The 25801-nt window shown below is 30.8% G+C and overlaps 1 protein-coding gene across 1 annotated transcript in view; it reads right to left on the bottom strand.

Annotated features, from left to right (window-relative positions):
• The window catches only part of LOC132947969 (probable serine/threonine-protein kinase nek3), a 93418-nt gene extending 68638 nt beyond the window's left edge, over positions 1–24780 (bottom strand). Inside the window, exons 1-2 of the mRNA XM_061018240.1 lie at positions 23479–24780; positions 15757–15977 (exon numbers count right to left, since the gene is read on the bottom strand). Coding sequence (XP_060874223.1) covers positions 15757–15977; positions 23479–24236 — 979 coding nt within the window. The 5' untranslated portion in view covers positions 24237–24780. The remainder of the gene's footprint in view (positions 1–15756; positions 15978–23478) is intronic.
• Positions 24781–25801: the final 1021 nt, after the last annotated feature.

Raw genomic sequence — 25801 nt, 5'->3', positions numbered from 1 at the left:
TACTCGCTTTCTTTAAATAACGCCTATGTATCTAATCACATAATCGCCTATACGACTACAGGTTGGGTTACCAGGTTTTCTTGAGCCATGTGTATAGATAGGACAACGCGGGAAAACAATGAGTTCACCCAATATGTATATCCATCACGAGAGGAAAATGGCCAGAGACGCAATCATATTATTATAAAATTCGGCACAATTAATCGAAAGTCGAAAAGCTTACACCGCAATATATATGCGTATCATATAGAAACCGTCCGTAAATTACCTCTGCCAAACGCGAGTCGGTCGGAAGACGCGGGCATGATACGATCGGTGGGAGACTATTTCCGGTCCAATGGATTTCCACTGACTTAAACGCGCAATAAACGTTGAAAAACGCGGTGGACTGACGGCCGAAACTCGTGCACAGATAGGGAGTGGTGATACGAAGAATGAATAAGAACGCACGGCCGATATACCATGCACATTGCACAGCCATTCAGTTATAAGGCAATTTTTTTTTTTAGTGTATATTTTTAGGTGACAACAACGAACCGTTTCACCCAGTTGCGTATTTACGGGGGTCATATCACACCAGTCTCTCCCCCCGCAGGAGAATAAATTCTGTACAAAATACAACATGTATATAATAAAATGAATATAATATGTGTATATACTGAAGTCTATTAAAAATTGTATATCCCCCCCTCCCTTGAAAAAATCCTAGATACGCTACTTTTTTAACCCCCACTCTCATTTACAGTACCTACTATATAGTCTATAGCAGCCATACTCAACCTTCTTTTTATTTGGGCCACATAAAATATTTTAAAATATTACGCGGGCCGCAAGTTGAAATGAATAGAACGGAAATAAAAAAAAAAACTAAAAATAAATTTATATATTGTGTATATTGTATAACATTTGAAAATGTATTTTAAAAAAAATGTAATTAAATATTTATTCTTAATAAGCTTAATAAAATTCACACTAATTAAATATTTAAAATAAAATATTTATATTTAATTAGTGTGAATTTTGAAATTGAGATAGTTTTTTCACTATTTTGGACATACCTATCTGGTTTGTAGTTGCTGCATGCTACTCTTAACAAGTCGCCAAGATGTGAATCAGTAAGCCGATTTCTGTACACATTCTTTGCATATTTCATTTTTGAATAATATGAAGTTTCACACTATCAATTCAACGAGTTCTGTTCGGGGCACATATAAATCGTTGGAGGGCCGCAGGTTGAGTATCGCTGGTCTATAGTATTTATATTTCGTTGTATTATGTTTCTTGGTATTACCTACTACCTAGTAATTATTTTTTCTACATTATTATCGGACTACTATAATGAATAACGGTTATAACCGTCTCACTCTACTTCACCCGTGAAAAAATTAAAAACTATAAAATTTGGCCGCTGTATTGGTGTATCTTTGTTTTGGCGTACCTCAGTTCACGGGCGAATTTCCGTCAGTGTACCTCTCTTTGTGAACTAATTTGACCGAGATTGACAATTCACCTGCGGTCGATTGGATATAGCACTTTGTATACATCGAACGTGGTTCAACCAGTAGCTACTCTCTAAATGTTCCTGATATCTCCGAGAACGATTTGACATTTTCACAAAATCGGTTAAGTAGATTTTGAGTGCCTATATAAGTTACAAATATACATTTAACTCTCATATTTGTTTTAAGATATCATTTTTTTATATTAGAAACCATACATGCGACGATTTGATGCATGCTTTTACCTCATCTGCCAAAGTAACCAATGACAACAACAATTTCCATCGTAAATCCTTTCTTAAATTTTCAATACAAAAAATTTAGGGACTGATCGCGATAACAACTATCTTATCTCTCAGTTCGGACTAAGCAAGAGACATTTACAATATTTTATTAAACTCAAGTGGTTTCGGAGATTAGATAGTGATCGATAATAGTGACACGAGATTTATCTAAAGAAGATAATATTATAATATTAAGTTTGTATTTATTGTCTATCAATTAAACCATTTCCACCGCTACCATTCCCGTTTTCACTTCTAGCGTGCGTACTGACACGAACAGGTCATTTCTTTGTCTTCTTTTTGTAGCATAAAAATAATTTTTTTTTTGTCTACGTTGTCAGCATTTCTGTTACGAAGACGCACGTAGCAGACGCAATAGAGAATCCTCTTCTCCTGTCCCTCCCAACGACGACCACAACGATATGAAATATCGCAAAATCGTTTTAATCGCGCATCAAGTGGCAGTGGCATGCCAATAATATATTATATATTATTATATACCTACAGCATAACACATATTATATGGCGTCGTGTAGGTACATGGATTATTATTATTGAGATCATCGCGCACACGCCCACGCCCGAGTGGCGGTGACAAGACTCGACTGTGACGTAGTTTCGCTGCAACAATGATATACGTACTAGGGACCCGAGACCCGACTTCGGCAAGCGACGGCGGAGGGGCTGGATAAATGTTTCCCCGACTTCCCCTTTTGGACCGAAATAATGGCGTCTTTGAACATTTCTCATCGCGTGCATTGGTGTGCGAACTCGTGAGACCATTGCCAGAATTCCGTGAGCTGCCGTCGAGTTTTCGCGTCAACTGCGACCGCGGTTTATAATATGATGCGATACAATATAATATATTATGTAGGTACCAGTGTTTATGTTGTATGTGCTCTGTTGTGTATAGTCGGCGGACGACGACGAGCGGTCGCGGTAAGTATAAAGTAAGGACGACGACAAACGCCTCACGACCGCAATGAATATTCATTAATGTATTTTACCCGTACCCTCTCAGCCAGGGAGATTTGACGGAATGTTACAGCCGTGCCGTCGTTTACATAATATAATATATTATTTATATATACCTACGCTGTAGTAGTATATAGCAGTATAATCGATACACATTAAACATCGCCGTGGCATTTAACGACGTGGTTTATGCTATTATTATCATTATTATTATTATACTATACGCTATATAGTGCGCAGTGCGTCTAGATATAAGGTATATATATATATATATATACTGTATTATAGTAGGTACTCGCCTATACACATGTATATAATAAAATACAATCACATGTATAAGACTTAGGCTCGTGTATACAGGGTGTAACGGGAAGACCTGTCAAAAAAAAATGATGCTATCTTTAAACGTATGACACAAATATTGTGAAAATCATATAATTAAGAAATATACGCATGCGAAAAATAATATTTTGAAAAAAGTTATTACGTTCTAAATTAACTTACTCAAAAATATCATGATAATTTAAAATATTCTAAAAAATAATCTACCTGACTTAGATAAATGTTTTTACCATAAAAATTGTTCTTATAATCAGATCTGAAATTGACTAATTTGAATTTTTCCAAAAATATTTGAATAGAAATTTTAAATTTTTTATTTTCAGTATTAAAAAATAAAAATAAATTATAAGTGTAGCGCAAGTGACCATAAATTGTATATAAAAAAAATATATTTTAAAATATTGAACAAAAACTATTAATTCATCTTTCAGGTCTTCATGTAACATCCTGTATATTAAGTGAGAAGCCTAATATTGTGTGTATGCGTGTGTGTGTGTGTGTGTGTGTGTGGGTGGGTGATATGGCAACGCATTCATATACTTAATTAATATTACAGATGTACTCATGTACTTAAGTAGAAAATTAACATATCGTTTTATACTGCGCAAGTATAATACAAGAAACGCAATGCAACACTATTTTATGAACAATAAATTACACAGTAACGAAAAATCATCATTTGTAAACAAAATCATTAATCTATACCATCGTGCGATGACCTGTATTATACAATGTGTCCCGTTATGAAGAGACTGGCCAGGGCCATAATATGATAGTACACCTTAAGTTATGAAAAAAACACCTTTAAATTTTAATTATTCAACTTTTTTTAAACAAAACAGAACATACTGTCAATTTGATGATGTTTCTTCAAAACTTTTCTACTTTTTATAGTCATCATTTTTATTTTGCTGTGTTATTAACTAACATACACAATCAAACCAGAAATGTACAAATTATTTTTATTAAATTAAAAAAAGTTGACAAAAATAAGCATTTTTGATAGGAAATCGGGTATAACTACAAACAACGCCGTATTTACTACAGTTTTTATTCATATTTCCATAAATTCTGAGTAATACTACTGGCAATCGTGACACAACTTTCTTGATTGTCAATGGACAATAATTACTGGACAACGAGCTTAGAAGAGGCAATTACTCACAAAGAGGTAGACTTTACGAAAACAAAATGTTTAAGGTATTCTATGTATTATTCTGTAGAATTGTATGTACATAATATGTACGCTATTATAGTTACAAAAAATAAAATAGTTATTATGATTGATTATAATTGATATTTATCTAATATTTGGTCAAAACCATGTAAATTAGTAAAAATATTTTTTTTTATTATTGATCGTGAAGCCCGGCAACTATAGCCATTAGCTGTTTGTTTTTGTTTGTAGGGGAGGGAACTGTAGGTGTAACACGTGTGTGTAGTTCTGGCAGATTTTTTAGTGGGCACCCGTGGGTATCTGCCATGCCCGGGTGGGGGATGGCGGCACTTATCTCCGCGGACACCGTGACTTTCCCGAAGAAAAATGCCGCCCATGAACCGAGGTTTGAACCAGCGTCGGTGTGCGTCACAACCGACGCCTTAGTCCGCTCGGCCACTCCGTCCCCCTTTAGTAAAAATTGTGGTTATTCCTAACACTAATTTTTCGATCGTTATCCCGGAAACCTAAACACCATTAACACCGTGTCAATAAAACATTCGTAATTACATACGCACGTCGCTGGGTCTGAAAATGTACTGCTCGCATAATCACAGGGGTGTCTCGCGGGCAACGCTAGGCGAGATGGTTATCTAATACATAATATATAATATTATATTATGACTGACTCATCACTGACTGATCAACGTAAAGCCTAAATAATGATAGCTTGAGTTTTCATGGAACCTTCGTACCACCATGTAAGTTTGCACTAAGAAAACATTTTTCAAAATTTGCATTTCATAGTGGTATTTGCACAATGATTTTGAGATTCAAGATGATCGTAGAAAATGTTTAAGTTTTTAACACCGCGGTTACACCCAATATTATAACGAATTGAACAAAGTTTGAATGATATACTTATAGATTTGGCCTTTTTTAACGGGCAACAGAGTGCACAGGTCGGTCAGCTAGTAATAAAAACAAAAACTGTAGTAAATACGGCGTTAATAGAGTTACATGCGATTTCCTTTCAAAAATACTAATTTTTATCTACTTTTTTACTTTTTAAAAAAAAAGATTGTACATTTCTGGTTTTATTGTGTATGTTAATTGATATCACAATAAAATAGCTTTAAAAAAAAATTATGATAAAAAGTTAAAAAGTGTTGAAGATACATAAAAAAATGTACGATATTTATAAAGGTTCCCTTTTGAATTTTGAAAAAAGTTGAATTTCCCATTACTAAAAAAATAAAAGTTAACCTCTTCTTCAAAAGGTTTTTTTTCATAACTTAAGGTTATACTATAATCATATGAAGCCGACCGTTCACTTCTTCACGTGAGACACATTATATAAGAGGTAAATAAAAACACCGTATAGACAATGGGTGTTTTAATAGCTATTTAATTTATAAAAAAAAACAAACCATTAACGTTATTATATTATATGATTAATTAATTAAAATATAATTGTACTGTAGGTAGGTACTTGTAACTGAGTTTCGAGAAAATTAATTAATCATTAAAATAACGTTATATAAAAAAAAAAATTTAATACAATAAATTCACATAAAAAAATATTTCTTTTAATAAAAATAACATTAGAGATTCTTTTCAAAAGAATTAAAAATTGAAGAAACCGAAAAAGTATCGTAGAGTGCAAGCAAATCGAGGTTTGCCTTATTGCAATTTAATTGGATGCATCAATGCGGCACAGTCTATGTATTATGTTATGTAAGTATATTGTTTATTTCAATATCTACAATATATTGTTTCAACTGGCATTATGATCGTGTAACATAACCTAACCTAACCTTAAATGACTAAACATTAATTTGACATAGAAAAACTGTAGTTTGTTATTTTTTGTACAGTTTTTAAATAAATTATACACTTCATATACATCGATACGGTGAATTTTATACTATAGGTAGATGACTGAAATATACATATATTATTCAATATAATATTAGCGTTAATATCTGAATAAACGACACCTATACATTAAACGTTAATTAAATTGTAATTTGAATGTAAAATGAATCAAAGCCATTTAAATATACCTACTTATGAAAAAAATAAATAAATGATGGACAATTTTTAAATTAATACAAAACAAACGACGTTCAAATGTATATTCTCTGAATTACTGTAATATAACACACATTCATTTATTTTTTAAAGTGGTGTTTCCGTTAATTTTACTGTATATTTCGTTTGTTTTTCATAATATTCTCGCAAATAACTGAGAAATTCCAAAGATACTATTTACAATTTGTAAAACTAATAGGATAATATTTCAAACACCTACTTTCGAAACCCTTCTTCCACAAAAAACAAACCATCGGTTCGATATAAATTATTATTCATAATAATTGTATGTTATAAGGACACGCGTGAGTACTCGGCACGTATACACCAACATAGCATCATTTTGCATTTCAATCCGTCGCGGTGCGATTAATTTATTTTCCAAGTATATTGTTAATAACGACTGAAAATAATTCCCATTTCCCGCCTGCAACTACATATTATTTGAGTACGATAAACTGAATAAACTGCGTATCGCTTTATAATACTACACTGCGCAAAAAGTCCAGCTGTTAGTGGACGTCGTTATCGTGAGCGTGTACATAGTGTACTTATGATATATACATCGTGAGCACTTTTTTCAACCCAAAGACGAGCGACGGCACGACAGGCGCCGGCGTCCCCTCGACCGCAGTCGATTTTTTCCCCATCAGAGTGCTTCTCGTGATTTCTCTTGCCGTTGAACGGGAGCCATAAAACCAGACGCGATCATCCCGCTATATATATATATACACGTGTATACATGTGCAATGCGCATAATATATATGTATATATATATATGTATAATAATAAATATCATAATACTTTGTGTGTGTGTGTTTGTGGTTGGTGAAGTGTTTGGCGAATGAATGACTGGAAGGTGGTTTTAAACATTGTCATTTATATAAAAATATTATGTACAGAGTGTTCGCTGATATAAGAAAACTTGGGCTGTGAATTTTTCGAGACACATCATTAAAGTTGAATTTATACTTTTGTATCCATGAAGTCACCTCTAATAATTTTTCTTTAAAAAAAAAATGTCTCATAAGTCATAACGAAAACAATATGAAATTCCAGAAGTATTCGATACGTAAAATATAAATCACATGTATACTGTTTACTGCTATATTATATAAATATATAAGTCCTAAAATATAAATTTATTAATCCGTTTATGGTCATTTATTGTATGTATTATTATTCATTATTTATGTACAACTATGTTAACTTTTGCTAAATAATTGTAACACTACGTGCTGCATAATACTATAAAAGAAATAAGGTATTTGTGTGTGTTGGTGGTAGGGTGGTGACAAATGCCTGAAACCCCCCAAACCCATCAAATACTTAATACACTACAGCAATACAGCCTGGTGCTGCGGCAGCTGTGCACTATCTCAAAAACACCGGATACGCATATAATATAATAATATAGTTGCCGACGACACAGACGTACCAAAATTGCATACCCTACACCCCGTCACAACAATATTAATATTAATTTATTTTTTATATTTTAGTCGGAGCTCGAGACATTTATTATTATTGTACCACAGAAAATAATCCGAATAACATAGACAGAATTTTTTTCAATCCACCAAATAACTCTTTAATAACGTATAACGTCAATTTTATTACACAGCTATACGTATATTTTTGGAAACACATTAATTGATTAAAAGCAATCTAGGATAAGATTACAAAATAATTATTTTTAAAAAAAGTATGTGAAAATCCAAAATTAAATTAAGTACGTTATGAAATGGATTTTTGTCTGCTATTATACTTGAAAGACTCTATAAATTATAATATGTGATTAGTGAGTGCTTAATGGTATGGTGCAAAATACTCGAGTACCGATTATTATTATTATTATTATTTTAAACACCCACAAAAATTACAAACCGACACTGTATGAATTATTTTTATCATATTACTGCAGCTACAAACGGATTTGCATGGACAACTGATATAAAATAATTCGTTTGGAGACCTGACGTTTCGCCCGCGTTTCCGAATTCAACAAACTATACTCAGTTCAGGTTAAGACTGAACCGCCGAACAGTGCCTGACCCCCCCCCCCCCATGCGATGGCTGTGCGTTCTGTGATTGGCCGAGAGTCATCGCCGGCAGTCGTCGATCGTCGGCGCCGGTGCTGGCCGCCGTGCATACGCTCCCACCGGTGTCCGGAATGCACGAAAAAAACGTGTTTTGGTCGAGCGAGCGGTTCAATCTTAATCTGAACAGAGTATATCATACCTATTACCTACTATTTAATATTGTAGTACCTACTGATATTGCAGGGGATATCTTAACTAATATACTGGGTGACAGAAATTTCGCCCAGAGAAAACGTTTTGTCGCCTAGTAGATGATATATTTCATTACTGGGCGACAACCATTTTTTGTAAGAATTCAGATGTTTGAAATTATTATACAATTTTATTTATTGATTATTTATTGTGTTTCATTTTGTTTTTTATTTATGACGTATATCATTTCGTTTGACAAATAGTTATTGAGAATAGAAAATCCACCGTTCACCGTAGCCCGTAGGCAGTACTTATCCATAGAATAATACAATCCAAGAAGTGATTTATTCCACGCGGCACTCGACAAAGCAACTTGTTTTATTTGGTCGTCAGTAGTCCCGGCAAATATTGTTTTTGATTTTAGTTTAGTCCTTGTTCCTACAAGCTATTAGCGAAATAATTATTTCACTTTGAACATTTAAACAGTTTAAACGTTCAAGTCTTCGAGGTAATACGTCATACGATATTACGACGACAGGACGATTTCCGGTAAATATAAAATAATTTAAAATCTAATATTTTATACTTGGACTTAAACTAAATACAGTACCTATTTTCAATAATTACAATATATTACAAAATACACAAATACTAAATGAAATATATAAACTTTGATAATATGATACGTATAACTTAATAAATCACCATTGGTTATAAATACTAGTAAAAATAGTATTGGTGTAATATTATTAATGTTCTGTTAATTTCTGTGAATATTCAATATAATAACTATTATTATAAATTATTATTTATTAGGTAATTAATATAATATTTTGGATTATTATTACTTTTTTTTTAAAATTCATTTTTACACAATTTAATATGTTTTGATCTGTGGTTTAGGAATAAAATTAACTTAACATGACAATAAAATAAAGTAACTCATAAGACATAAGTAACTAAATAGTAAATAACATGGGAAAAAATGTAACTATCGTTATTTAAGTTAGTTAAAAGTAACAAAAGTTCTTTGAAAATTTTTAAAAAAATAATATAATTTAAATTCATATATCTATTTTTATAGTGTTGTTTATTATACTTCTATATTATGTATATTGTATGTCATTGACAATATTGATACCATTTTTTGTAATTAATAAGAATTAATTTACTTTACTCATAAATTATTTGTAATTATTTATGTGTTGTGAGTTTTGTTGGAATTGTGAGATATACGTAATGTTTTCTATAATATTTAATACTGAAAAATTCTTTATAAGCTCATAATATGTGGATTTTGATAGTCAGCGTGAATTTTTTTTTTACGTCGCCCAGTGATAATTTCTTAAAATATCCACTGTGATATTGGTTATAATACCGTGTACAATACACCACACGCAACAAAGCACACAATATAATGCTTTTCGTATGCTTCTGTACTCAAATGGTCTTATTAACTATACATAATATATTATTGCCATTCTATGGCTAATTGATGAAATCGGCAATACGAATTTTAAATTTGAACACTATGCCGTTGTTGTTAATGTTGTTGTTTTTATTATTCTACAGACCTTGTGATAAATATATCGATATTATTTAGTCTACAATTGATAAATAAACACTGCAGCTGTATAACAATATTATATGATTCAGGAAGCAATAATGAACATTACATATTATAATATGTTTACGTTCGAAACCATACGGGTTTAAGAGGACGCTACACAGATACATTAATTGTTGTCTTCGTCTTACAAGTGCATAACATAGCGAATTTACGCTCAGCAAATCACGTTCAACTCAGTTAGGTTAAAAATTGGTGTGAATCGACCTATTATGAAACTTGATGGTAAGGACATTATCTGTGTTTGTGTGCGGATTTTTTACGATGATACGATAGTTCAGTTCTTAAGTGAGTTATGAGTATTTTTAATTTACGCTATATTATGTACTCATAAGCTACTAAAAAATTTAACCATCGTAAAAAACTCACATACAAATACAAATAATGTACTTACCATCATGTTTCATAATATGTCAATTCGCTCTAATTTTTAAACTAATGGAGCCAACAAGTTCTCCTGTGCGTGAATTTGCTATGTTGCGTACTTGTAAGACGGAGACAACAAAGGGCCGTGTAGTATCCTCTTAAATTGATACGTATATGCAGTTCGTTCGTTCTAGTGGCAATTTAACTGAACATTTTTTTGAAAAAAAATAAAAGATTTATATTTCTGTTATAATGTCTTTTAAGAATAAATATTTATTTGAATCTATTTTAAAAAACAATAATTATTTATGAGGCGTTAAAGTTGTTCAATGCACATTGCCCATAGTCCATCACTCATTCCCCCTATCCCATCTAAATTATATTTTTATTTATCGAACAATTAAATAATTTCACCGCTAAAGTCAAATTTAAATTGAATTAAAAACATTTTAACACCATTTTTATATTTTATGAAGTTTAAAAAAAAACCTTAACACTTTAATAAATATATAAATGTGTAATCGATTACCGAATTACTTTTTTTCACAAATCTAATTTTAATCGAACTACTCGCACTCACACATAGTATTTGTTTGATGAACCTATATTTATATACTTTTATGTCATTTTTTTGACGGTTTATAATTCGATTTAATTTTTAAAATTAAATTGGAAGTTGCATTATTAATTTTCCATGTTTTTTTGTACGTAAAACCGAATTTTAGGTTTGGTAAATACTAAATTGTATTTAACTGGAGGACTTCTTAAATTTAATTAAAATTCAATATTCCCAAATAAACTTAAAACATAAATAAATTAAGTGTTTATCGTTCAGTTATAAAACATTATTTATCTTTGTTGTTTTTACAAAAAAATTGAACCCTTTACGTACGATAAGTCTCAAATATTTTCAAAGGTTTTCACATTATCTTTTATCATAATGTTTTGGAAGTCTATTTAGAATTGATTTACCTATAGTTATCAGTTTATCACTTATTAAATTATTATTTATCTACGATTCGTAGTATAATAATATATTACATTCAAATATTTATTTTCATGAATACAGCACATTTATAACTTTTTGTTGACAAAATATTATAATTTCATAAATATAGTTAAATAATATTGTTATATTCCTCCATCCTCAGAGTATTAATGTCGTGACCATGTTATCATAATATATTTTTAGTTCGGGAACAATTTCGTTTAAAACTTTACCACTGGATCAAATAACAGTAACCTACATCAACTGTCAACAAAGTTACAAAATTTGTTATTTTTATTCACTTTTGCATATTATATTTTAATCCAAAAGCAAAGCAATTTTCACTAAAACTTTAAACTAAGCATAATAAACTTTACTGATTTTACTATCTCATAACAATGACAACCTGCATCAGATGTCAGATGTGTCGTAAAATTATACTCTGTTTCACTCATCAACTTATGCAAATAAATCTAGTAAAAAAATTTACAACTTTAAGTCAAGAATAATAAACTTAGCACCATTTAGTTTTTTCTTTTAATTGCATGTCAAACACAAACATATTTGTTATAAATGGAAAATAAGTGTTATCACGTTTATGATCTCAAAAATTCAAAACTATGTCATTTTCACACAACAATACATAGTATCAATCAATCTACCCACCTAAATTATTATTATATTATATGTTGTGTTATAACTTTTAAATGTTTACATCATTATTTTTTTATTTTTTTATTAGGTACCTAGTAAAAATAATTATTATAAATTTACCAACGATTATAAAGATAAATCATAAATTATTATCTAATTATAGTAACAATGAATATTTAAAAAAAACGTATTTTCGTCCAAATGTATAATATTATATATATTAATTAAAAGAAAAATAGAGTATATAACATAGATATAATATATAGTATATTTTTTAAAAGTAATTTTGATTTTCGACCATACTCCAAATATAAGATTTTTTTATTAAAAAAAACCTTGGTAACTTGGTCATTGACTGACAATATTTAATTGTTTTCTAGTAATTATAATAATATGATATTAATGATTGTTAAGGATATTTTTACAGGTTATATCTTTCGTTAGAAATTATTTTTTTTAATTATTTTATACATTTTAATAGTTGTTTGTTGGCTGTCTCGTTTGTCTTACTATCCTAGGAATTGGTGGATGAACTTAGGAATATTGTATTTGACTTTAACAGCTTCCATTTGTCTGCATTCGACGAGAAGTTATTTGACTGTTAATTAGACTCCGCCAGTTCAGCATATTTAGTTTGATCTTCTTTCCTCATAAGATATCGTGTGTATATACCCTATTTTTAAACGTGTTAACTGTTAAGATAACCATTTCAGAAATGTATTAACTTTTATTCAAGAATTCAAATTAGCACATTGTTTTAAAATATACAAAATCTTCAATTTTTTTTCATTTTTCTCGCCATATTCTGTCTGTAGAATATGTCATATAGTAAATACAGCTGCATCTCTCAATAATTAATAAATATTTCAAACAATATGTTACCTATTTTTGGCAACTCTGCCGTTGCATCCTTTAGGACCGGCTTCCGCCGCCCATGCTCGCTCGACTTCCATAACATTCTTTTAAAATACTTATATAGTTATACACAACATTTGTAATGTTATTTTTTATTCTAGTTGACTAGGTATCAATAATTCTTTGACACTCTATCAAAATTACATTTTCATCCACAAGATTTGTTCATCTTCGTTTATTAGTTAATTAGTTAGTTACAACTTGCATATAATCAGGCAGCGCATACATTTAATACCACATTACAATAATGTTCCTGAACTATATTCCCATAGAATCCTCACCAAATAAGAATAGTTTATAAAATAAATTTCTATATACCTATTTTATTTGCGCGGGACAATATAATACTATATATTATAGTAGTTATATAGGTAGCCTGTAATATGTCTATGTGAACTGATTTTTAATATTGTCTTAAATCCTATATTGAGTACAAGATGGAATATCTTACAAAAAATATAAAGTAGAAATTATTTCAATTAAATATTTATGTACCTATTATAAGAGTAACATTTTACATATGTACTCTTAAATATTAAAATAAATCTTAAATGTATATCTCCACAATATGTTACATACATAATTAATATTCAATAGATAGGTATATTAAAATACTAAATATAATGTTTTACATGAAATACATTCAAGTATTCTACAAGTAATTTAATTTAAATGTTTAAAAGGTTTAAAAGGTAATTAACTTGTTAAATAGAATAATCTAAATAACATCCTACAAATTATTATGTTGATATAACCAACGAAAATATTTTGAAGCTTTTGTTAATGAATAATTTGAAGTAGGGGGTAAAACAATTGAGAGTTACCCAAACTGATAATATTTAAAAAGGATACACCATTTTTCAACAAATATTTTTTAAAAAGGTGACGATTAATTGATAATTAATATAATATATTTTACAAATTTACCAAATATTAGAAGTTAACAGTTTAATTATTTATGAATTTCTAGACTGATTCACGTTTTTTCAGATGTCTCTTCGCTCTAAAACCCGTTTTAAATTCTAAGTTTGTTTCTTTTAAAACAAAAACTATACTGTACAAAGTAATTATACGTCCAATCGTTTTATACGCGAGTGAAACATGGACTACTACAAAAGCAGATGAGCAAAAAGTAATGTGAAGGTGCTAAGAAAGATATTTGGCCCGAAAAAACATCGCTCAATCAGCCTGTGGGAACGACGGACCGATCTAGAACTTAGGGAATTATTCAGTGAGGCAGACATAGTAGCAACGCTGAAAATCAAGCGTATATTAACTGGACAGGACACATATAGAGATCACAAGACCAGATTAGGCTATTAAGAAGGCCAAGACAAAGATGGGTAGACAGAGTAACAAGTGACCTGCAAATGTTAGGAGTAATAAACGACGAAAAGCTAGCTAATGATAGAGAAGCATGGAGAGATGTGGTGGTTGTGGCGAAGGGCCTAAATGGCCTATATTACATCAAAAAAAAATAAATAAATAAATAATAACAATATATACCTATTTAGTACATTAGGCTAACAGACCATCTTCGATCAGAATTATTTTTCGTATGCAATGAACTATAGTTGAATTAACATTTAACACGTAAAAGGAAGTACAATACAGTAGGAAATTCAGTGACTTATCAATAACGAGGTAGGCACACTCGACAGTCGACACCCCACTGTACTGCAGAAGTGGTTAATTACTTTTCCCCTTTTTCTCAGTTATTTTGAATAGTAGGTACTTGGATTATTTTTTTTTTGACTAGTATAAATTAGATCCAATTTGCTACCAGAAACCATCAAGTTGAAAATCAACGCATTTTTACTACTCCAAAAGGCAATAACAGACAGAAAATAACACTCATCATTGAAAAATCAATACATTCATCGCTCCACTCATAATCTAAAATGAGGAAAAACAGTCAAATGTACATCAAATTCTTATGAGACCATCACAAATATTTTATGTAGAAAATTACTTAACGACACATAAAGCCCAAAATACATTTCTTTTAAATTATTTGAAAAAGAAATACCTACTAACTTTATTCAGAAGCTGGCCAAATATCTCAAAGCATCGTGACTCCACGGCTATGACTTTGACCATTTTGGCTTTGCATTTGGTTAATATCGTATAATTTAATGATACACTTTAAAATGTGCGCATTAGCATGCAAAATGTCAATTTGCATGCTTAACATGAAGTATTAACCATAAGACAAATTGCAAACGTTAATATTTAGTTACACTTCAAACCCTTGACCTTGAGGCAACTATCATTAAGTTTAAATAATTTTTCCCACATACATAATAAATAGATTTACTTTTTTTTTGTGACGACTATTTAGAGAACAAGGAGTTTTACAAAAGTTCCTTGTAATCTGCAATTTGTCAGTTTATTTTAAAATGTATCTATAGATACCACTTTAAAATGCATATTAATTATTAACTATATACGACCAGACAATATATCCTGCACCAAGGTGAGTGAATCCACAGACAATTGTCAGATATCCATATAAATATATAACAATATACCTATTATATATAATATTATCCTGTCCGTCTTTTTATCGATATTTATAACTTTCCTATTGTATTTTGTAGTAAATAATAATAAATTAATTACCTGGGAGTTCCAAGAAATTGGAGGTTCTTCTTTGCCTCCCACGAGCTGTGGCATTAAAGTTAAGTGGTGCTAATTCTTCGTTGGAAAATTGAGAATCACGACTACTTCGACGTGACGCTAGATAAGCTAGACCTCGGCCTCTAGGTGACGAAGGTCTAGAAACCGACGCTGGCATAGTGGATAGATCCTCCCCCGTGCACTCAGTCAAATCAGACGCAGACCTAAAATAAATTAGAAGTAAGTATTAAATAATCATTTAAAATATTGTTGATACTTTTACAGCGTTTACTAATAAAATTGTTCTAAATAAAACTGTGTAATGTAGCATAATATATTACATTATTATTATATTTTTGTATATTTGTTTGTGTTTAAAAACGAATAAGTCAATTAAAACGAATATTGGAAATTGGAATATATCCAAGTAATGAAATACAATTTACGAAATACTTGCACGTGTACAATTATTAATTATTAGTTATTACCTATTATTCGCTACATATTCTTTTCAAATATTTCACGGTTAAAGCGTTTCCATTTTAGAAATGCCAAATCATAATTAAAATTGATAAATATTGATTTACCCAATTTGGTTTAAAAACTATAAATATTATATACTAGCCGATCACTGATCAGTAATCCTGAACGACTTTGCCCGTGACAAATTGAATAATGCCAGTGAATTAACCCTGTCTTACACTCCGTTAAATGTTAGCTACACATATTTTAAACTCAATATCATTAGGGTAGTTTTAACCAAATATAAAATACAGGTCTAAAATGATATCCAATATTATAATGATTATTTTGTTTTCTGTGACCGGTAGCACCTCTATACAAACAAAAAAATATTCATTTTTCGTGAGCCTACAAATCCCTATTTGAGGGGTGAACCACTCTTAAAAATGTGAATTTTGGAAAATAATTTTTCATTGCACCCATACAAGGTGGTACAAATGTCTAGTCCTTAACTCTTAACTACACCTATATTTGGATATAAGTTGATTATGAATAACAGTCAGAACTTTTACGGACTTCTAACGGTGCTAATCACTGTTATTAATATTATAATATGCAATTTTCAACTTTTATTGAAATAATAAAATATATTATATTTTTATATTACAATAGTCATATTGGCTCGAATAGCTCAGAAAAACTATAGCCTTTTTTTTATATAACCAATACAAACGAATATATATTCATTTTTCGTAAGCCAATAAAAATCCTTATGTGAACCCTCTTTAAAATAATGCAAAACTCAAATAATTGGTTTCGAGGTGTACGTTTTCGGGTATAGGATTACTGAAGTAGGTTCCAAATTTGAGAACCATGAGTGAGAATATTTGTACTCTTTTTGAGTTATAGACTGTTGAAATTGTCTACTTAAGAGTCTCGTGCTCCGACAAATGTAATAATTTTACAATGATCTGTTTTTTTTACGTCTTCGTGAAGACAAAAAGTGCACTTTTTGGAGCAGTTTAAAATGGTTCCACTTCGAGGGTGGTTTTTGGTAGCAGATTAGATATGTAAATATGTAATACAAGATTCCTCATAATATTTTTACTGGAATTTAAAAACAAAGTTTAACAAAAAACCACATAAATATTTTATGAGCGTTTGAAGTTCACATTTTGGTGACATTGGATATTCAAACATAATAACAATTTATCCTCAAACGAATTTTGTTAAAAATTAAATATGATTGAATATAAGTTAGTACAGTATTAGCTCTATTTTCAAAAATTCTAAGAATATCCAAAATACACAGGTACAATTTCATTTATAGATATTTGAATTTTTAAATTCTAATTTTGACAAAATTGAATATTCAAACCAAAAATAATAATTTATTGTAGCTATATTATATATTTAATTTTTAATTAAAAAAATATTAATCACGGGGACTTGAAACTTTTTGCCATTGTGAATATTATTATTTTTATTCAAATCTATTCAAGGTATTCTATAGTATGTTAGTATTAAAATTTCAGTTTTATGAGTATCTATAACAATAATAAATATATAATAACATCGTTCTACAAATAGAATAATAAATAAATAAATGTAATATATTTATTTAAATACTATAAAATATACGTAGAAATAGAGACTGACACAGTGACATACCTGTCTCCACTCAGAATAATTGCTTTTCGTATGCAATAATTTATCATTGAATGCAGATTCAAAATATCCATTACAGTGGTCTATTCATTGCAAGGTACACTCGAAAGAGTCGAGACAGTCAAAACCTACTAGGTGTACTTCCAGTGCTTAAATTGTAATTTGTTTTGGGAGATTTATTATTGATAGAAGCATCTATTTATAGAAGCAAGCTTCTATTTATTTGCATTTTTGAATCATCATTAAAAATATATTATATAAATAACTGTAGGTATATCAATAAATATCTTACTAACAATTTGTTTTCAGGTTAGGTTATTATAACAGCCGTTTTTTTTCACTAACCTACTTAATAACCATATATTTAAAAACGTGGAGTTTTTTTATTTCATTTAGAAGTATAATGGCGAAATAAATTCCTTTTTTCGAAAAATCCCCATTCTTTTTTGACTACAAATTATTCAAAAAATGACTTTTTGTTTTATGGTAATTTGTTGTATTTAAATTTTAAACCAAAATTAAAACCAGTAGATACTTTTTAATTTATTTAACTTTAGGTTAACCTATAGGTCTCTAATATTAGGTTTGGAAGATATGTGGGCTAATGGGCTATGATGATTCGAAAATTTTAGTAGGTACCTATACTATGGTATATCTAAGTAATATTTATCTATCAAAATTTTATAATTTGTGAAAATTGCCTGTGTTAAATAAATAATAGATTCAATACTCTATAGAAATAGAGTAAATTCTATAGAATCTACCTATTTGATATTTTTGTAAAAAAAATGTTTGAGAACTATTATCCTTAGTATTTAATACTTATATACATTTTATTTAGCAGAAACTTGCAGTTTTAAAATAAACCATCTGCTTTTCAATTTACAGTTAAAAAAATGATTCTCATTCAAGAGAAACTTGGTATCTCCAATAAAATTGGTATATCTAAAATATCGACGTATACAAAATATAAATCAAAATAATGAAGTTTTTAAGTATGCAATAGTTAAAATTTGAATAAATTAATGGATGAAAAATGGATGTGAGTATGCTTAGTAAATCATCCTGTATTCATACCTATTTTTTAAAAGTACACCATTGAATAAATAACACAATTTTTACAACTTAATTAAAACTTAAATTCCACAATCGAGAATAAACCTAATAAAAAATATCAAAAGTACCATTCTACCTTTTATTTTAATTTGAAAAAAACTTGGGCAGAAATAAAATACTGATTCCATTATCTTTAGTATTTTTATTAGTTAAATTTACCGATTATATTATACTCTGTAGTGATACAAATAAGATAAAAGCATCATTTTCTACGTCTACAGATGAAAAACTATACTTGTATATTTTAATTGCATCGTTAACAACTTTTTGTCATCCTCGAGAATGCTATAAAATATAAACGATCAAATATTATTTTTAAGTGGGTACAATTATTTAATAGTATTACCGTGAAGTTTCCAATTTACACTAAATCATTAAACTTGTCACCTACACAGTACACATAATAATATCTACACTATATTTTAATTCAGTATAGGTACTATTGCATACATAATAATATAATATTATATCAGCTTAACAGATTATTCTAATTTACATAAATATTGAACGAAGACAGCAAAACTACCAACAAACTGTAATATGATGATATTCAAGATTTTCGTACTACGACCTACCCGGCCACCTATATATTTATACTTGCTAATCCAAAACTTAAGCCCAATAAAATATCTGTTTCTATTACGTAGGTATGTGATAAAAATTTTATTTTATTACAAATATATACTTATAGTTCATCATTATTTATTTTTAAATTATCTTGTTGTATTCGAGTAACATTTAACAGTATAGCTAATAGATTTTCTAGATTTTCCAGTCATGGAGAATTAAAATGTAGGTACTAAGTTTTATAAATGCTTTCAACTTTATTTGTTTCTTTAAGAACTTAATACATACCTATTGGCTATTACATATTAAATACCATGACATATTATTATGAATTACGGCTATTGAAACTATTATGTATATATAGGTAGTAATAAATAATAAATATTTTATACTTTTATAGAAAGGAATATTATAGTTTAATATTTAAATTATGTAAGTTATACCTAATTAAGTATTTTATGAAAGCTATATATTACATTTTAAAAACTTATAACTTTCAAGTACTACTGTATTTGTTATTGACTTTGTACTAAAGAAACAATTTTAACTAAAGCTTCCAGTTTGTATAAATCAAGCAAAAACTGGTAATTAACCAGGCTAGTTATCTGCGGTAATTTAAATATGATGTACCTATTATAAGTTAATCAATAATTCTAACCTATAGATATCAAATATTTTAAAATATTTACATAGTTTTAAACTTTTAAAGTTATAAAGTTTTCTAATTTAATTATTTGTTTTGTATGGAAATCTTTCTATTATATAAAAAAAAGAATTATGATTTTGATATCTCAGTAAATTAACTATTTTTATAAAAAAAAATTAAAAAAGGGGAAAAGTAGGTAACTGCCCTATTGGTTGTTGTACATATATATCGAGTGTACCTCACAAATCGCATATTAAAATACTTACAGATAGTCTTCTGAGATGACTATTTGTATAATAACTGAATTTAATAAAACCTTATAATATAGGCAATCTTATATTTAATAATATATATTATTTCAATTTTCAAATTTTCGAACACTTGGTCTTTCGTACACGAAACATGTGTAACATATTATGACCATTCAAACAGTATACATTCGAACATATGACCTTCGGATAGATAATATTTGAACTGGTAACCCTCACTTCATACTGACACATTGCGATAAACAAGCGGTTGTGTACAAGCAACAGTGGTTCCCAAACTTTTACGACCACGACACCCTTAAGAAAAAGTTCCGTGTTTCGTGGAACCCCAATATCCGTTAAACGGATATTTTATAGCAATATTATATTATAGTAACTATTATTTAGGTAAGTAAACGTTTTTTTCCAAGTAAAATGTAAAATAATTTTCTCAATATTTACATACATCTGACGAAGTCCTTGAGATTGGCCCACGGAGCCCTTAGGTTCCACCGAACACACTTTGGGAATCGCTGGTATACAACACTACAGGCTGAATCTTGTACTAATAGACACAGACTCCAACATGGTGATCCTCACGACGTTTTAAATAAAAAAATTCTATCTTATTAAGTATTGAACAAATCAACAAAAAAATTGTTTTTAAAAATCCTTTTATAATATTGTAATCTGTACATTTATATAAAATCTTTAAATATAAAGATTTAACTATGTAGTTACATACCTATACAATGATATCTGATGTACAAATAATAAAATTGTACATGTACATACCAGGCGGATTGCGGAACTAGGGTTAAAATTCTGGGGGGAGCTAACAAAACTATTCATTTAAAACAACCCATAGGGAGTTTATATCTAATTCAATAAAGGATATTTTGGGGGGGTAAATATTAGTCAGGGGCCAAGCCCCCCTAGACCCCTCTAGTTGCGCCAATGTACATAAGTATAGTTGATCATTGATATAAGCCAGAGAAACTTTGATTAATAACAATTTAAAAAGAACTTTTTCCGGAGACAATTATTACAAATTATAAAATGGTAATAAATACATACTAATTACTATAATTTTCATATCATCATATTCCATATCCACTATATCCTCCAAACCTATTTATACCATTGACCTTTTATCCTTAGTACCCACATAAATAATTACTTCAAATTTAAATTTAGATACTTGCATGAAAACGATTAAAAAAATCATCTGCATAACAGTTTACGGGATGAAAGGATGAGGTTTCTCATTTGTAAAAAGGAGTTAGTAGGTATAACTCCAGGATACTCCTTAAATAATATAAAAATCTAAGTAAGTATTTAAAAATATGATGCTTAAAATATTTACTTAAAAATTCAAAAAATCTAAACTTGAATAATGAAATAAATGAGGGAAGCAATAAGCATGCTCTGTGGATCACCCTATGTATTATGTTATATTATATCAACCTGTTAGGACATAACTATAAGACGCACTTTTTAATCTGTCCTACAAATTGTGGTTTACTTGCATGTAACAATTAATTATTATAGTATTATTACTATTATAATTATACTAAATGGTCGTACCTATTATAAAAACTTCCTTATTTATTAGCAACAAGTACTTATTTGTTTTACTCGTTTATATTTAGCTCGTACCATAATAATTACATAAAAGTGAAAATATAGAGCGCAACATCAACTTTACTCAGAACAATGTAGATGTGTTTGCTCGATAAATATATATCATCCATTTATACAATATATTTGTATTACGTATTTGCGTGTATCAGTCATCACTCATCATTGAACAATAAATGGACCGAAGTATCTAAATCTTGAATGATTGTAAGAGTAGAATCCACCAAACAATGAAATAATTATATCTATTTATTAAAAAATATTTTATTTTAACCGACTGTAATTGGAATTTATTTCCGTAATAAAGAAAATATTATTATTATTATTATTATTATTAAACTGATTTTCTTTGTATGAAAATTTAATTTAAATGATCTGTGATAAAGAAACATATTTTTTTCGCTCGGTAACATGAGAAAAAAAATTCACACAAAAGATAAACCTATTTTTTACCTGTCGTATAAATATTATATATTTAAAAAAGGTTCAGTCACTCACAAATCGATCTCAGACTAGAAATTATGAATAAATAATAATACCTAATCATCATTAGCGATTTTAATCCAAATATTGACATTCGTATTATATAACGATAATATTACGATAAATTGGCGAGTAAGAATTTTATGCTAACTATGAATACTAATTTACAAAATATGTACATAATTATATTATTAACTATGACATGCGAGGAAACAATATTTTTGCTAGCAGGTAAGGGGCCCAGTCTAGAATTTTTCACATGGGCCCCTTATTATCAAGTTTTGCCACTGGATATTTATAAATGAAAATAAACATTAAAAACAGGTATTGTTTTAAATTTAAATATTATTAAAGATTGGGTATAGAACTCGTTTATAAATAAAAGCTATGGATATATTATTTTATTACTTTCCACGGGCCACGGCTATGTTTGGCAAAAAATGCCCATGTTATTTTAAACAACATTTTTTTTTGTTCGACACATGGAATAAAAAATACAAATTTTTTTTTTTATATTTGAATTATTTACAATCTATACAACGTTAAGTACAATAAGCAAATTTGATAATTTAATGGTAAGTGACAGGAGAATTTAACATTAGTTGGCGGGCACTCAGCAGCGCCCTCCGGCCGGGTACAAAAAAAATACAAATTTAATTTTTTTTAAATCCTCTTGTAGTATAATTTGTAAAGATCGATGGTAAAAATCCAAAAAAAAAACTTTGGGAAAAAAGAATGCAACGCTGCAATATATTAGTATATAATTTACAAGTCTGTGGTCAATAAGTATGGGTAGGTACCTAATAGGTCACAGTCGGTATAGGTACTCATAATATAATATTACTTAATGCGAAAAATCACGTGCGACAACGAAAAGGAAAAATGTGGACCAACCTGTGGGTGTTGCACGCGCTATCGCTGTTGGTGTTGTACGACGTGGAAGTAGCGGCGCTACCGGTGGACGGACTCCTGGGTAGCGTCCTCGGTGTGTTCGGGTTGGTGCCTCCACTGCGGCCGTAATGGTGGACAATGGCCGAGCCACCAGACGACGAAGAGGCGGTGATCGCGGAACCCGCGGACGACGGGAATTTAAATACTGCACTCGACGACGGGGTTGTGGGGCTACGGCGTGGTGGCCCGTCGGTCGGCGTGGTCACGCTCAGCGAAGGGCTCCTTGGTGGCGTGTAATACGACGTGGACGACGAACCGCCGCCCGGTGGCGTCTTATGATGCATGTTGTGATGCGCGTCCGGAAACGAGTTGACGTGTCCCAGGTCCCGGCGGACGACGGGTCGCGGCTTGTTGGCCGCCTTGGCGCTGGACGACCTCCGGCATGGCTGATGGTGGTACGCCACCGCTGGCGGTTGCTGTGCAGCCGGCTGCTTGAAGTTATTGATATTGCTGTTGGCGTTGTTGTTATTGTTAAGGTTAATGCCGGATGACATGGAACTAGACCCGCCGACCGTACTACCAGGACCCGCAGCGGCAGCGACGCCACCGCTGTTGGACACGTTAACGGACGACTTAGACCGGGGCGAGCACAGCGCAAAGTACGGCTGAGACCGTTCGGAAAACGACGTCTCGGACGATCCGATCTCGCTGGCTGAATCGGAACTCCGGAACGTCCGCATGGAACTGCTGTGCGATGACATGGTTACGTGTGCGATTTGATCGCCGCTCCTGCTTCTGGCTATGTCGCTGTTTCTGTCGATACTGCTGCCGATGCGGAGGCGGCAACAGGTGGACGCCGCGAAGTCACAACGTGCGGTCTGCGAACGCCGGCTGCACCGCCGCCGTCGCGCACGCTGCCGATTAGTCGCGGAGACGGCGCGCGGTGCAGCGCGTCACTACTTGTACGATATTATTCCCCCGGAACGGACGTAAATTTTCAGAAACTTATTTTTACGCGTAATTTTATATTTTTTATAATATAAGACCCGAGTACTTGACACTGAACAACGAACGGGCCAACGTGTATGACAATATATATTTTAAAATGTGCTAGCACACTATAAAGATAATATAATTAAAATAATAACGATCGAGTACAAAATAATAGTGATTGTAAGTTAAATTTTCATATTTTCATATTATCGTTTAGTCACGTAGATCGAGGACAGCGCACAGCAACACGTGTCCCGGTCGCTCCGCAGCTTTCGTGGATGGAGCCGAACGGTACACTGAACTGAACGCCGCTACGTGAAGGGTCTACGCGACTTTTAACTGAATCGCGGCCTCGGCGGTGGCGGCGTACCGTTTGTGTGAGCTGCACTACAAGTTGGGGCGACAAACTCGTTCGTGAAACATCTAATGCCATCTAGCGGTGGTTTACAAGTATTTATATGCTGCGACCACGATTTAGAAAATATTACTCTTTTCTACATCGAAATTGCTGCTGTAAAGCCGATTGTGGATATACGGGATAATCCATTTATAGTAAGACACTCATTTTAAGCGTCATAAACTTTATAAGGATCAAACTGTGTCCACACCTTGGTCCTTGAGGAATGAGCACCGCACTACATCATAGATATTCTGCTATACAACTTATACTATAGCGGTATTTGTATTATACTATTATGGTTGGAACGGTCAATGTTCAATCTTTGCCATCGCCCCTTTCGTTCGATTTATCGATTTGTATTTATCATATAATATGGTTTACTGAAAATTAAAATGATCTTATATTATAATAACTGAAGAGAATAGAATCACCTTACTACTAAGAAAATTCCTAATAAGATAGCTGTTGTTCGGAACTAGTTCTGTCACCTGTTTTTTTGCTCAAAAACATGCCTCACAGGAAAAACTCTCTCGCTTCGTAGAGTGATCAAATTTCGATAATTTTTTTTTCTTATGTAAGAGAAACACTTCTCACACGGCACATTGGACTTGGATTTCCAAAATTCTATTTCTAAACCATATAATACGATTTTGAATATGACCAATTTTCACAAACTTTTGTTATTTTTATTATGTTTGTAAAATTGAAGTCCAAAAGTCCCAAAGCCTGTAGAAAATTATCCTCTTTCTAACAAAAAAAACAAAATAATAAAATCAGACCAGTCTTTACGATGTGTTAGAATTTTTTCTGTAAAGCGTGTTTTGAGCAAAAATCATGCATTTTAATTTTGGTAGGTGGTGTCGTTGACATGACGTAATAGCTTAGATAACTTAGATAGTCCCATACTCACATACAATCACACTCGCACTAATC

Source organism: Metopolophium dirhodum, chromosome 6, assembly GCF_019925205.1.
Source record: "Metopolophium dirhodum isolate CAU chromosome 6, ASM1992520v1, whole genome shotgun sequence".
NCBI lineage: Eukaryota > Metazoa > Arthropoda > Insecta > Hemiptera > Aphididae > Metopolophium > Metopolophium dirhodum.
Note: the sequence above shows the minus strand (reverse complement) of the source record. Positions and strands in the feature narration are given on the sequence as shown.